General features: G+C 38.3%; 1 protein-coding gene across 16 annotated transcripts in view; it reads left to right on the forward strand.

The window, feature by feature from the left end:
• MAP3K1 (mitogen-activated protein kinase kinase kinase 1) overlaps nt 1-15,058 on the forward strand; it is a 69,130-nt gene that overhangs the window by 51,885 nt on the left and 2,187 nt on the right. For 2 of the 16 annotated variants that reach the window (XM_068177261.1, XM_068177253.1), the window contains exons 17-24: nt 811-942; nt 1,949-2,091; nt 2,572-2,703; nt 4,096-4,241; nt 10,597-10,961; nt 12,631-12,754; nt 13,673-13,788; nt 14,797-14,902. In XM_068177261.1, coding sequence (XP_068033362.1) covers nt 811-942; nt 1,949-2,091; nt 2,572-2,703; nt 4,096-4,241; nt 10,597-10,961; nt 12,631-12,754; nt 13,673-13,788; nt 14,797-14,902 — 1,264 coding nt within the window. Of the gene's footprint in view, nt 1-810; nt 943-1,948; nt 2,092-2,571; nt 2,704-4,095; nt 4,242-7,511; nt 8,404-9,814; nt 9,947-10,596; nt 10,962-12,630; nt 12,755-13,672; nt 13,789-14,796; nt 14,903-15,058 lie in introns of those variants that run through there. The other 14 variants (XM_068177255.1, XM_068177254.1, XR_010994609.1 and 11 more) reach the window with 14 other exon arrangements.

Genomic DNA, 15,058 nt, shown 5'->3' on the forward strand with positions numbered 1-15,058 from the left:
GAAAATCTGTCTTTATTTTGAGAAGTAGTTTTATTAATTTTATGAATGTGATTATATGTTGCTGCTGTCCAGTTACTAAGTGATGTTTTATACATCCTTATTTGCTGTAAATTAAAGCATTGCACCTTAAATTATGGTCAGAGTGTTAACTTGCAAAGCCCTCAAGTATGTGTCGTTACAAGAAGTATTGCAAGAAGTATTTTCTCAACATTTGGAGTGCTAAACCTTTTAAGTGTATTTTTTTTCTGAAATATTATTATTTAGATAGTTAAATGTCAGGAATTGGGTTTACCTCATTCAAGCCCAGGCTATATTACAATACTTTGAGAGAAAAATTTGAAATCCAAAATCTTGATAATCTGTTACCAGTTTTTGAGAACAGAGTAAGATACTGCTTTTCCTTGCTTGTCTGCGAAGTTCTATGTACTGGATGATAACAAACGTAAATTAAGGTATTAAGAGGGAATACTTGCTGGAGGTTGTACTTAACCTATTGCCTCAAAAAACAGTTCATGTTCTGCTGTTTACACGTTAATGTGAAGTGTGGATAAAGTGCTGTTTTTAAGGAAGTAAAAAATCATTAGTAAGCATGAAGACTTTTGTCCTTAATGTTTACAATTCCATTTAGAAAGTAATTGAGGAATGAACTACAATCACTTTTTGCCTATGAAATGATTTTAATTTTTGGGGGTAGGAGAAGGAGGAATATTAATTAGAAATAGTAATACCAAGTTCCAGTTTTAGGATTCAGTGTTGCACTCTATTACAGAATTTGTAAGTGTTGATAGAATGTACTATTTTGTCTTTTAGGGGGTTCGGTTGCTCATTTGTTAAGCAAATACGGAGCCTTCAAAGAATCGGTTATTATTAATTACACAGAACAACTTTTACGTGGCCTTTCTTACCTCCATGAGAATCAGATAATCCATAGAGATGTTAAAGGTAAACCTGATAAATTCTTTTAAAAGGAGTATTCAGAAAGCAGCATATGCTTTGGCCTGAGACATGTTCATTCTCTCAAATGCCATTTCAGGAGTGTTATTTCTGCTGGGATTGTCTGATCATTTATAAGAAACTCTATTGCTGAAATTAATCAAAATGCTGCTGACATAATCAAAATGTTTGTGGCAAGCTTGTGGGTATTTGCTACCTGTACTAATAGTTTAGAAGAATTGTCTTTCTGAGATGGCTAAAACAAGATAGAAAGCTGCCATACAGTTTTAAAACTGTTGTTACTTAAATGAATGTAAATGTTTACACTGAAATGATACTAAAATCTGTGAACAAACCAAGATAACAAGGCCAGATTTCTAACGTGTGGTGATGAGTTTTCTTCCTTCATCTTAAATGAACATAAATACAGTTGTACTCTGAGTAACATGTGAACTTAACTGGGAAATACCAGTCTTACTGAACTTTTCCCTTTAATGGCACTATAGCTGTCCATGAACTGGAGGTATATTTATATAAGTAGAACATATTGATGGCAAATGTGTCTTTACTAATTCTTTTTGAAACAGTAAAACTTTAAATTGCTTGTAATTATCTTTAAAGCAACTGAGGATTGCTTGATTATGAAATAACTTTAAATTTCATGAGGAGCTGCAGGCAATGAAAGCCTCCGGGCCTTTGGGTCACCATTTTCTTCCATTATACCATCTCCAGGCGTTGTTCCAGAATCCTGTGTGTTTGCCCTACTTTGAAATTTTGATTGCCTCTGGAAATCTCTCGAACAGCCTCAAGCTGTGTGCAGTATCATTCAGGCATAAGAGAAAAGTGAGGTTATTAGACCGTATCCTTGATTTTTAGATTTCCTTGATACTGAGGTGGGGAATGTCAAACTGTTTTATAATTTTGAAGTGCAGGGAGGAAAAGTATTAAGTGTCTGTTCATCCTTTTGCCTTTAATAGAAAACCAACTAGTAGTATTTTTATTGTACTGTTGACAGGTGCCAATTTGCTAATTGACAGCACAGGTCATAGATTAAGAATTGCTGATTTTGGAGCTGCAGCCAGGTTGGCATCAAAAGGAACTGGTGCTGGGGAGTTTCAGGGACAGTTGTTGGGAACTATTGCATTTATGGCACCGGAGGTAAGAAAACAATTTTTAAAGTTACTTCAAAAAGTTTGTTTGAGCTCTTTAAGCTAATTGATGCAGCCAAATAACAGAAAATTGCTGTATATGCTTGAAATGTGTTTTAAATGCCTTTGTTCTAAAGATTAGGAATTTTTCCAACATGGTGATGATAATGTTTCTTTCTTGCTGTCATTGTTTCAAGTAGTTTGCTACAAGATACAGTTATCACAAGTTTTGTTACTAATGCCCAAATGACCATTTGCTCAAAAACTAACTATTGCAAGGTACTTTGCTTGCCACTTGGTCAAGTATTTTATTTACTAGATCTCAAGACCTGTGTAAATCTTGTGGTATTTACATCACTGGTCACTCTCTTAACCTGCAATGTTAATCAGAATACACTTGTTTGATGGTGTGTTGAGATTTACTTCTAAATAACTTAGGGCTAAGATACTTCGAATTATATAATCTGATTTTTGGTGTTTGTCTGTTCAGGTTCTGAGAGGTCAGCAATATGGAAGGAGCTGTGATGTGTGGAGCGTTGGCTGTGTTGTCATAGAAATGGCTTGTGCTAAACCTCCTTGGAATGCAGAGAAACACTCCAATCATCTTGCTCTGATATTTAAGGTAAGGTATTTTGTTATTACCAATATACTACAAAAGATGACAAGTAATCTTGTATACAGCAATGTGAATTTTAGAAAAGTGTGCATGTAGCAGGGATTGTTGCAATAGCTTTTTTTTATGTTGGCGCTGTTAGTACAGAAGCAATACTGTCACCAATATAATCATACTTGCTTCTTAAAAAAAAAAAAAGTCTGATACCAAAAAAAAAAAAAAAAAGATACTAATACATGATATTCAAAATCACTATAGAATGGTTTGTGTTGGAAAGGACCTTAAAGATAATCTAGTTCTTCCCCACCATGTGCTGGGGCACCTTCCACTAGACCCGGTTTTTCAGAAATGTCTGATCTAAGATATAAAAATACAGTGTAACAGGCTAAAAAAAATAGGAATAAAGTTGATCTTAAATTAGGCAGAAGATTGGGATGTTAACTTTTTCTTACAATCCTGTAAAATACAGAAGCTTTTTTTTCCATAAACCATTTGTGTAAGTATTCATATTTCACAGTGGGGAAAGTCCTTTCAATAAAAGCCTAATGTTCCACGATCAGATTTTGCTGGAAGATATTTTCCATTATGCCATGCTATATATGATTTTTGCCCCTTCTTTTGCTTGCTAGATCATTCATCTTGGCATTCATGTTTCTTACTAAAATCAGTTAGTTATATTTAATTCTAAAGGTCCAGTTTAACTGTAGGCATGAATGAAGAAAATACTGCTGCAAGTAGAAGTTTTTTGCAGAAAACAGACATTGCACGGCAGTACTCAGATATGTTTTAAGTAAAATCACTTGTACTAAGAGATATAATTGTCTTGGTTCTGCATTGCTGTGAATCTGGTGCTGCCACTCTAGTGTTCCCAGTCATCCTGCTTTAATCCAGCTAGATAAAATTAAAATTAATTTGGTTGGGAGGGATCTGTCTTTCTGAGAAATATTTGCCTTTGGGGTAGTAGCAGAAATACAGTAAAGGCAGTGTAAGAAAGCACACCCAGTTTAACTTGTAGTGTAACATCGCACAGCTTAATCTCTCTCTATGGTGACTCATGCCAGTTAACAGTGAAGACAGCTAGTAGACTAAAGAATGTCCATGTGTGCTGTAGGAGCTTCTCCTGTGGCCTGCTCTGACATGTCACTGCAAGATCTTGCTGTGAGAACTTCTAGAGAAAAGTATCAGACTAAAAAGTATCAGACTAAAAAGCAATAGGCATAAGGACAATAAACTGAAAGTAGTAATGTAATCTTCAATCTGCAGTAGGAAACATGCTGAATGGAGTGAAGTTCATAAATCTAACTCACCAGCTGAAATTATCAGTTTGTAGAATGTTTGTTTTTAGGCTAGGAGAGGTGGGCATAATCACTGTTTTCTAAAAAGTTATTTCCCCTTGTTCAGATTGCTAGTGCAACTACTGCTCCATCAATCCCTACACATCTGTCTCCAGGCTTGAAAGATGTGACTCTTCGGTGTTTAGAACTTCAACCTCAGGACAGACCACCTTCAAGGGAGCTGCTGAAACACCCAGTCTTCCGTACTACATGGTAGCTACTTATTTGTAAGGCTGAAATACTGAAGAAAATGCTACTGTCATGCAGTGCAGTTACATGCAGCAAATTATATTATGCTGCTGGCCTCAATGATAGATACATCGAGAACATAAGGCCAGTGGAGGACCCTACCTAAGTTAAGTATGTGATTGACAAATCAAGATATTTACCTAAGCTCAGTATGCAACATTTGACAATTCATGCAGAGATTTATAAACTGTGCCTTTTCAAACATCTGGCTCTATGTTAACATAAAAACATTTTTCCTTAAATCTGCATGATTATTTAGCAGGTAAGTGATTTTTATTTTATTTGGAGCACTTTTTCAGCAGTATTAGAAGCTGAGAGGCTCAAGATCTATTTTAATATTGCAATCATTGTTCAATTTCACATGTAGATGCTCTGCAATTAGTAAATTTTCAATACTGGTTAAAAGGACATTCTGTATCTGTCCCTTTTAATTACATGATGCTGTCTGAGTAACAAATCCAAATATTGATGGAAACTTTAAAAAAAGCATTTGCCTTCCTATAAAGTAAGAGCAGGCACTCATGGTTCACTGTGCATTTACTGCTGGCCATGTAATTTCTTTTGAAATTTTTGTATTTTTAACTTTCATGAAAAGGGGATATTTTAAAATAGTCTTTAGAAAAAAAGATGCAAGCTGTGTCATGGAATATTTTCCTGACACAAGAGTTTTAAAACCAGATTTGCTGGAAATCTGGGATAAAATGCCACCTTCAACAAGGATATGTTGAAGGCTCTGATAGTATAGGTTATTTAATAAACAAGATTGTTCTGTATAAAGCAACTTAGTCTGAACCATGCTAGAAGTTGTTGAGCCTTTTTTTTCATATAGCAGTTTCTTCTGGCAAATGGTGTAGAGAAGTTTCATGTCAAGGGCCCCCCAAACACAGCTTCCATTAAAGTTTTTATGGGAGACTTTGGCATGTCACTTCAGTGTGAACAGGTGCCAAATGAGCAAATCTCATTCTTCGTGTAAAGAAACTGAGGTTACATTCTCTACTGATAACAAGTTTACCTGCTGTTTTCCTTCTGCCGTACATCATCTATTTACTGTAGCCATTAGTGGTAATTTAATTTGAAAATGTTAAAAATATTACCATAAGAAAGGTATTTATTTTAACAAGAAACAAACTTGGACTTGAAGATCAAGATAAAGTAAAATGTGAAGTAAAGCTTCACCTGTAGTGTAAAACTTGTTGGTTTTTAGGAGATGTGGAGTTTTTTTTTTAATAGGTTTTTAAAATTATTTTAAAGGCAGGTTTTTAGATTCTGATGCATGTAATTCTGAAGGAAAATGGCAGCTTTTTCTTTTGCTTTTTTAAAAATGGGGATCTTTTTTAATCTAATAATGATTGTGTTTAATCCATTTTGAAAAAAAATACTGTTCATGTTATAACTCTTCAGAAGCCAGTTGGATTGTTGGACTCAAATAGAATTGGTTATTTTCAAAGACTCAGGACAAACTAAATAAGCTATAGTACCTTTAAAGTGTATAATACAAATTGGAAGCAAGACATCTTAAAGATAAGTTTACATGAATGATAGTGCTCATACTAATAAAAAAAAAAACAAACCATGTCATTAGTTGTGAATGTGTTTCTTTTGGAAATTTTACATTCCTTTGTTTTTGAAGATTGGCAGACTTTGAAGAGTTAAAAAGATAATATGGAAATGTGAAGTTTGGTAGCTCTGTTTTGTACTTGACTCTTTTTTGACCACTTTAGAATTTCTCATTCTAATAAGATTGTTTCCAAGTCTTTCTTATGTGCAAGCTTTAAAGGATGCACTCTTGCCAATTCAAGTACTGGAAGATCAGTTTTCAGATTAATACTGTTTCTGGCAGAAATGTAAACTATATAAACTGATGAACCTCAGCTAATCAGTATTACTATGTAGATCACCATGCCTACCACATTTCAAACTCAAACTGCCTCTTAGGTGTCCAAATGCGTTTGTTTGAGTTTGCATTTCCCTCGGCTTGCTGGTAATTGTGGTGTTTTTAAAATGGAGATGTGATGTAATATTCTTATTTTCTTTGGATCAAAGCTGGACTGAAAATTGTAATGTGTAATTATTTTTTGTGTTCTTAATGTTATTTGGTACTTAAGTTGTAAATAACGTCTACTGCTGTTTATTCCAGTTTCTACTACCTCAGGTGTCCTATAGAGTTTCTTCTACCAAAGTTCACTTTCACAATGAAATTATATTTGCTATGTGACTGATTCCTAAGATTTCCAGGGCTTAAGGGCTAACTTCTATTAGCACCTTACTGTGCAAGCAAATTTTACAGAAATCTCTGGGTTAAGAAATTTGGCTTCATTGTATCCTATGTTATTTTAAATATATCAAGATATTTTAATTAAAAGTTTTTACCCCATTGAACCAATTTTATATAGTATAATTTGTATGTATTTTGGTGTTTTTTGTCTTTATAGTAAATAAAAGTTTTTGAACAAACTTTGTCCTTTGCTTACTGTAAGACAAACACATACCTTTAACTGATGGAAATAAAATATTTCTGGTACACTTTACTGCTCATACACAATTTCATACATTTGACATATCAAGACTTAGTTTCTAATAAAGGGCAGCAACAATGACTATTCTATTTTAAATGATAAAGAAAGGAACTTTCTTATGACAGCACTGTTATCTAAGAATCTCACTTGATTACGCCTTTAAGCCAAGAATTGTCTAAATTTTGAATTACTGCAAATGTAACAATTACCTATTCAAGTGAGCTGGTTAGGTCAGTTCTGGAGCCATTGAAGTGTGTGTTGGAAGTTAATGGGTTGTTTTATGTTTCTAGTGAAATGATTCTGTTGCTGGAGATTTTAATAGCAAACATAAGCCTTTTCTTATTCAGGCAATCCATATATTGCAAACTAGGGCTTATTTCAGTTCTTGTCTTTCTCCAGATATTTTTTAAATTTTAAAAACTAATATTTTTTTTTATGGAAATAGGTTTCAGCTATAGGCTTTCTTGTGACTATAAATTCTATATTTTGAAGGACTGCACTTTTTATCATTTTTATTAGCTATGAGACTTTCTGCAGACAGATACAAGTGTATCAATTCAGAAAAAACTGGCAGCAGAAATCTTCAAATAAAGCCTAATACCTGATTTCTCAAATCAGAAAAATGTACTACCTGAAATGTGAGAAAGGAAAATACATGGCAAGGATTTTAAGTAGGAGATAAACTTACTGTAACGTATCTTTATCTGATTTACTAGAGAGGCTCTGAATCCTGCAGTACTGTGTCCAATTTGTGATGTTGCAGCCTTCTTTTCAGGAATGAAGGATGGCAGAGATCACTGGTGCCCAGCAGATGGCAGTAAATTCCAAAGACACCTACTTTGGGAATCAAGTATGTGCACAGGGCACGTTCACTTCTTTCACAGGCAAAGGGTAAGCTCTATGCCTGGTACGACCTCTCCGGTGGGAATAAAATCACATTTCTGCATTTTGGTCACAGGTTGAAGTCTGATGGTGTTTCATCTTTGCAAGTTCTCATTCGAGGCTAAGGACTGCCTCCAGAACATGTTGGAATGTCACATATGTCCTTTCATTACATGAAAGTGGGCAGCTTGTGTGCATGGCTGTTATGACCTGACAGCCCACCTCCCAAAGCTCTCCATTTCTCTTCCTAACTTTTCAGTCATTGCGTTGTCTTCCTTAATGACCTGAATCACGCTGTCACTGCCTGACTTTTAAGAGCCACAATATCCATGTGATGTGGTGAACATGTGTGTTGTTTTCTGGTTATAGCACACAGCTGCTGAAACCAGAGTTGCAGAAGTGAGACCTTTCTTCCCTGTGATTACCGAGGAAGGCCAGGAGATGGCAGGGAAGCACTTTGCGGCAGCCACTGTGCCCTTTCCTGCGTTTTCCCTCAATTCCTTCAGTTCCCAAGAGCCCTTCGATCAGCTCCTGTTCTTGGAAAAGATGAGGTAGGCCAACGGCTGAATTGAAGTGATTGTGGAATAAATCAAGGCACAACTTTAAATATTTGTAAAGTTCTGAGATGGTAAGTTAATTCTGATAGTTACATTGCTTTGATGGGCCTGTCTCAAATTCCCAAACCCTTGTCAAAATTTCAGGTCCAGAGGAAGGAGTCGTTTAACCCCTTAGAGTGTTTTACGGTCTGATTTCTCTGTTTACTCCAAAACCAACTCTCAAATGCGCCACATTTTTAAAACTGCTTTCTGAATAAAGTACATGCATAGGTGTTCTTCTTTTCCCAGCTCATTGGCAGTGTTAAACTAAAACTGAAGATAAGGAGCAGCATCCAAAGATAAAAGTTTTGTGAAACTAGGTATCCAAGCAGCCAAAATACAACAGTGGCCAAAAATTATAGCAGTACCCTTAGCTTTACACCTGTGGTGGTATGTAGATTTGGGGGCCATTGCTAATTTCTGAAGACCAATCGCTGAGCAATTGTTTTCCTCACTAGATTTTTTAAAATTAGCTTAGAGGTAAGTGATGGTAGAACGTGGCAACAAAAGGGCTTATTCCCCTGTTTGTAAATGCTTGTGATTTGTAATATAGCCCTTCAATCTCTGTACTTCGATGCTGCTGCTTGCTGTACATAAGTCAGTGGGAAGCACCTTTAAATCTACAGTAGCTTATGATGTTACAAAGTACACGTCTCCTTGTTACCACAGCCACATACTAGCTAAAAGACTAATTATAGACTTAAGTCTATAACTGAGACGCTCTTTTTATGACATGGATCACAACTCTGGAGGACAAGTCTCACGAGGAGCAGCTGAGGGAGCTCGAGTGGGGGTGGTGGGGCTCAGCCTGGAGAAAAGAGTTCGGATGTAACCTGCTTCAAAGGAGGTTGGAGCCAGGTGCGAGTTGGCCTCTTCTCCCAGGAAACAGGATGTGAGGATGTGGCCTTAAGCTGCTGCGTGGGAGGTTCAGGTTTGGTATCGGGAGGAATTTCTTGGCAGGGAGGATGATTAGACATTGGAATGGGCTGCCCAGGGAGGTGATGGAGTCACTGTCCCTGGAGAAGTTTAAGGGAAGATTGAACAATGATAGAGTGGTGTTTGGTCATAGGTTGGACTCGATCTGAGGTCTTTTCCAACCTAATTCATTCTGTGTCCATCTGAGGCACTAACGGCCCTTAGCATCAGAATCAGGCACTGGATGATTTTGGAGGTGATCTGACAGCGTAAGGAGTGGTCTTTAACGGCCGCTTCTAGATAATTTTAAAACCACCTTTTCCTCTGATCTTGTCTTTTTGGATTGTTCAGTACAACACAGAAGGTGCAATGTAACATTGTTCCGAGAGAACTGTGTGTATTTTCGTCTGTAGGTGTGCACCCAGGAGCTATGCGTTTTCTTTCCCGGTGCCCGCAGCTCTCCCCGCTCTGGCTGTGCCGCGGCGTCACCCGCGCGGGGAGCGCCAGCCGGGCCCTCAGCCTCGGCCCCGGCGGCTCCCCCGTCACGGCCCGCCCGCCGCCAATGGCAGCTCAGGACACAAACGCGCCGGCGTGTGTCCGGAGCGCGGATTGGTTGGTGCAATTCGTGCGGGCGCGGCTCGGCGGGGGGGCGGAGCCGTGAGGGAGAGGTCGCCATGCTGCGGGAGCTGCGGCGGCGCTGGCGATCCTATAAGTACCGCTTCGTGCCCTGGCTCGCCCTCAACCTCCGCCGCCAGCGCAGGTGAGGCGCAGGGAAAGGTCCCGGGCGCTAGTCCACACCCCGCTGCCCCTCGTCGGGATGATCTGGGGCGCCGCAGGAGCTCACTCGGGTTTGTCACTCAGAAGTTCTTCGGCCTTGGTCGCCCCTTGGCTGTCATGAAGTTCTTAGTGAGACACCTAAAAATGGTGTTTAACGTTGAAGGATAGATAGATAGATATTTCTTGTTGGTAAGATGTGTATGCCTTATTCTAATAGTGAAAGTAGTGTTTGCATTTAAATTACTATGACATGGTTATAAGTAACAAAATATTGCCCATGCAATATTTGTTTTACCTCATTTAAAATGTACTGAACTATTTGGTTTTTTTTTTTAATGAACATGATAATTATGTTTTATTTTTGGTGCTTTTGTCTCTTAGAGCTCAGTAGGGTTTAACCTACTTGTGGTAAATAGTCAGAGATGATGATTTGTAGTAGAACATGTACTGGTTTTTACTAAACAGTCTTTTAGTATTTTAAGAACGGTGGTTTTAGCTTGAACAAGCATGAAAAAAGCTTGGGGTTTTCAAAAACAACAGTGTGTCAAAATTACTGATGCTGCAAAATGGCTCTTCTCTATACAGAAGAAAAAGTAATATATGTTTCTAATTTTAATTTTTTTTTCTTTACAGGACCCTTCGATATGTTCCTGAAAGCTCTCGAGACAAAATTATTGCTGATGAAGATGTCTTTGAAACACTACTGAAAACATTTAAAGCTCTGTTCATAAATGACATCAGTAGACAAGCAGATATTCTGGCCTTACTTCCAGAAGTCAAGTGCCAATATCTGGAATTACTTACTGTGGAGCAGAAGCGGTCGAAAGTAAATTCTTGTAACCATCAGGGTCAGCACGTATTTAGTCCTGAGGAAGTTTTGTTTAACACACTTGGGTTCACTATTAGCAGAGACAGGAGTTCGCTGGTGTCTGCTGGTACTGGAGTCTTTGTTACCAAAGGTTTTGTACCGAAAGGGACGGTTGTGTCTATGTATCCTGGTAATGGAATGTTCTTATTTTTGATTAAGTTACATGGGACTTCTAACCATCCGATTATGGAATGCCCCAGATCTACGCTAATTTTTATTCTGTGGGTTTTCTTTCTGTCATTTCTTAACAAAATCATCAGTTAGGCTGCATGAGAATATTTATAAACTATCGAGAGTTATTTTGGAAATACAAAAAAACAATATTGGGAAGGATAATTTTGTTTATAAAAAAATTTTAGTACTTAAAGCCTGATTTTCTTGCAGCTGCAAAATTTGTTCCAGATTCTTTAAATGTAAATGCACAGGAGAAATTTAAAGTAGATGAACAGAACAGTTTAATTCCTTGGGGTTTCCATTTTGGTTCAGGATTTGAAAAATGAGGTTTGAGATCTCCACAGAGGTCAGTGGACAATTTCATTAGTTTCTTCCAAGTACAGAAGTACAAAATGGAGAATGAAAATAAAACCTTAATTTAGCAGAACATTATTTTATGAAGCGTATTTGGAAAAATCAGCACTTCTGTCTTCCTCATTTCTTGGAATTGTATTTGCATACAGTACTTAAAAGGTTTGTAATTGTATCAGTATGGCTAAGTTAGCAGCTCTGCTGAGTTGCTTTGTGTTTATTTATGTTTCATCTGCAAGCAGAATCATCCCCTGTGGTCTCTGGCTTATGCCAGCAATGCAGGATGGGGAGCAGCCCCAGCATTCACTGGGCAGTGGAGTGCATTTTTTTAAGTACCTGGCCATTGCCATTGATTACCCGTGAACTGACTAGTTGCTGAGTGACAGCGAGAGAGCCTGCCACTTCTGCAGCTCACTTCAAATTTCAGGCACATGCTAGATATGAACGTAGGCTCATTCAGAGTCTCCTGTAATAGCTCTTCTAGCAAAACACAAGAGGATGGGCTCTTGAAATGCTTTCTCAGGGTAATGACCTCCAGGCTGGGAATGGGACCTGTGTACAGGGACTGTAGCCTGCCTGTAGCCTTTGCCTGGCTCCTTGTGAGATTACAGTGCAGGATTTCTGCAGAGACGTGCTGAAGATGTAGTGGGTGTGAGGGATGCAGGACAACGATTTAATGAAAAATGGCAAGCCAGTCAGCTTGCTGGATGCACTTCTGTGCTTGGAATTCAGGGCAGGTTAAATCCTCTTCTCAGACTTGGGAAACAGTCTGCTGAAATAGTTTGTCCTTGATTTGTCATTTTCCATCTCCTGGACCAAACAAAATTCCTGGGGTAATGGAGCTAGGTGTTTCAGATTCTTTGCTGAATCTGTGTGTGTTTTTCAGGGTCCTGTAACACAGTAGTAATAAAACAGCTTAGTATCTTAAGCTGTGCTTTCCTGAACAGATATGACCTGAAGTTTTCATCTCTGAAGCACACTGGTTGGCTGTAAGGCTTTATTTACCTCTCCCAAAGATATTTGGTTCAGGCCTTCTATGATTTCCTGTGAGGCTTCTCTCTTTGGAATATATCAGCTCATTTAGTTGAGAGGGAATTTTTTACATCCCAAAAAGTTGTGTCTGGAAGCTTGTAGGTTTACAGATGTCAGTGTCACTAAGTGAGAGGGGACTTCTCTCCTACCCACTGTCTCTCCTTTGAGTTTCTTTGTGGAGGAGATTGAAAGCCCATTCTGACAGTTAACTTACTTCTGAAATAATATCTGTCTTGCAACAGGTACAGTATACAGAAAGCATGAGCCCATCTTTTTCCAGTCCCTTGGCAATCCCTTTATTTTTAGGTGCATTGATGGTGTCCTTATTGATGGGAACGATAAAGGACTGTCAAGATCAGTATATAGGTAAGCAGAAGAAATAAAGGATTGTCACTCGTCTGATTTAAAACAGGGATACTCCTCATCCTAGTTCCCTGTTTCTTACCCTGATTGTCATCCACCTGTGCATTGCTCATAATGCAAACAGCACAAGATTGAGAGATGTTGGATGTGATCCATTATGTACTTCTGTCACTGATCTGTAACACCAGTGAGATGCATTTTGATGTAGAAGACTTTCTGGTACAAAAGATAGTTGTACTAGAGCAGGATGTAGTGTAAAAGTATTGAAATGCTTCTGAGCTGTTCCTCAAACCTACTTACTTCATTAAGTCCAAGTCCCTACTCCACGCAAGACTACCTAAAACTGAACCGTGTGACTAAGAGCATCATGCACACGTTCTTGAACTGTGACAGACTTGGTGCTGTGACCACTTCCCAGAGGAGCCCTGTGGCTGGCCACCCTTTCAGTTAAGAATCTTTTCATAATGTCCAGTCTGAACTTCACCTGACACACCTAACTGGTTGATTTACCTTAAAATATAATTTGTTGCAATTTGTGTGTAAATATGATGTGAAAAGAACTAGGAGGTTGATATAATACCTAGTTTGAATAGTAATACCCACTAATGCCAGATTTTAATTTCTGGAATGGGTTGAAAGCTAATATTGTAATGAGTCTTTGCATTTTAAGAGATGAGTGAAAGGTGTTGACACTTCTGTAATGGTAACATTAGGTGTTGATTTGTGGAAGAGTGTGTGGTAGTTTTGTGCAGATCCTTCCACCAGAGTCTGAAGGACACCACAGAGTAGTGGGAGCTGTTGGTCTATGCACATGCCCTCCCTGTAAGTTTATGCAGTGACTGTGGCCATTCCTCCAGAGGAAGTAAGATAACCTATTAGACAGAGGAGCATGATCCATGCTAATACGGTTGGGCATTTCAGGTCTTGCAGCAGAAGAGATCAACTTGGCCCTTTTCAAATGAGTGATGAGAGCTGGCTCACAGCCACCCTGCAAAACCCACTGGCAGTAGGACAGTATGTCAACAACTGCTCACATGGTAAGTTGCCAGGTAAATTTTCGAAGTATGAGTTTGGCTTTATGGGTATAAATTATTTTGAAGGTGACACAGAGAATAGGAATTTGATCTTGGGGGGCAGTAGCACTGTTTAAAACAAGCACTTAGGGAGTAAAACTTTTCTTAGGTTTTTTGTCACAACTGAGTGTTAGAATCCTTCCATGCAGCAACACTTCAAATACACTTTTTCTCACTGATGCTCCAGTTTTCCTCCTGGTATGTAGAATGAAAGGCACACACCCCAAAAGTGAGATGGTGGGAAAGGATATCTGGCAAAGTACCACCAGACTAAGACAGTAGAGAGTTGCATAACAAGTTCCCCAGTATTGTTCTAGGAGGCTTCCTGAGAAAACTACACACAGTGACATGTACAGTAAGGTTCTGTCACTGCTCACTTTGAACTGTAAGACCTTTTTTTAGACTTCCTTACATTTATGCACAAAATCTAGAAAACTGCTGTTGTAATCAGTTCACTCAGATTCTAAGTGGCTTTCATAGCCTGTGTTACACTAAAGATTCTCTGCCTCCAAGTAGCATTCAGAAAGGTTGCTGGAAGAGCAACATGAGGATTGGCACAGAGATACAGGGCTGTTCCATGAAACTGTTTCTTCCAGGTCCTGTCTATGTAAGTGGTGATTTTCTCCCTGCCTGTATTTCTGACATGTTTTGCCACCAGGCAAAAATATTTTCCAAATTTTTTTAATTGTAAATGCAAACTCTGTGTATTTGTAACATTTAGCAGTCCTGTAAGCTACCCCTGGCATTAAACAAGATGTGCCTCTTCATTGACATGTTGATAACTGGGCAAAGCTCCTATAGTTGATTGTGTACCTCTTGTGTAATTCAAAATAGGCCTTCAGAGGAGTGCAGTACCTCCCAGCAGAGGAATGGTTTTCAGACTTGGTGAAGCATCTGGTTCTTCTGTAGCAGTACATTTGATGTTTTTACACATCTCTAAGCCCTGTCAAATAACTTTTTTTTTATTCCTAGAAAAAACAGCAAACGTGTGTTACCAAGAGTTTGACGTGCCAGGACATTTTCCAGTAGAATTGAAACAATATCTTCCAAACATCGTCTACAGCCATGACATAGAGAGGTTGGCAGCTAATGAAAGAGCTCGTAGATTTGTGTGATACAAAGCATACTGCATGTGTAAAGAAAAGACAGACATGGTTGAAAAATAACAAACCATATGAAGATGAGTTGCACAAAAGTGTGCAATGGGAGACTTACCTCTCTGAATAGACTTAAT

Source organism: Anomalospiza imberbis, chromosome Z (genome assembly GCF_031753505.1).
Source record: "Anomalospiza imberbis isolate Cuckoo-Finch-1a 21T00152 chromosome Z, ASM3175350v1, whole genome shotgun sequence".
NCBI lineage: Eukaryota > Metazoa > Chordata > Aves > Passeriformes > Viduidae > Anomalospiza > Anomalospiza imberbis.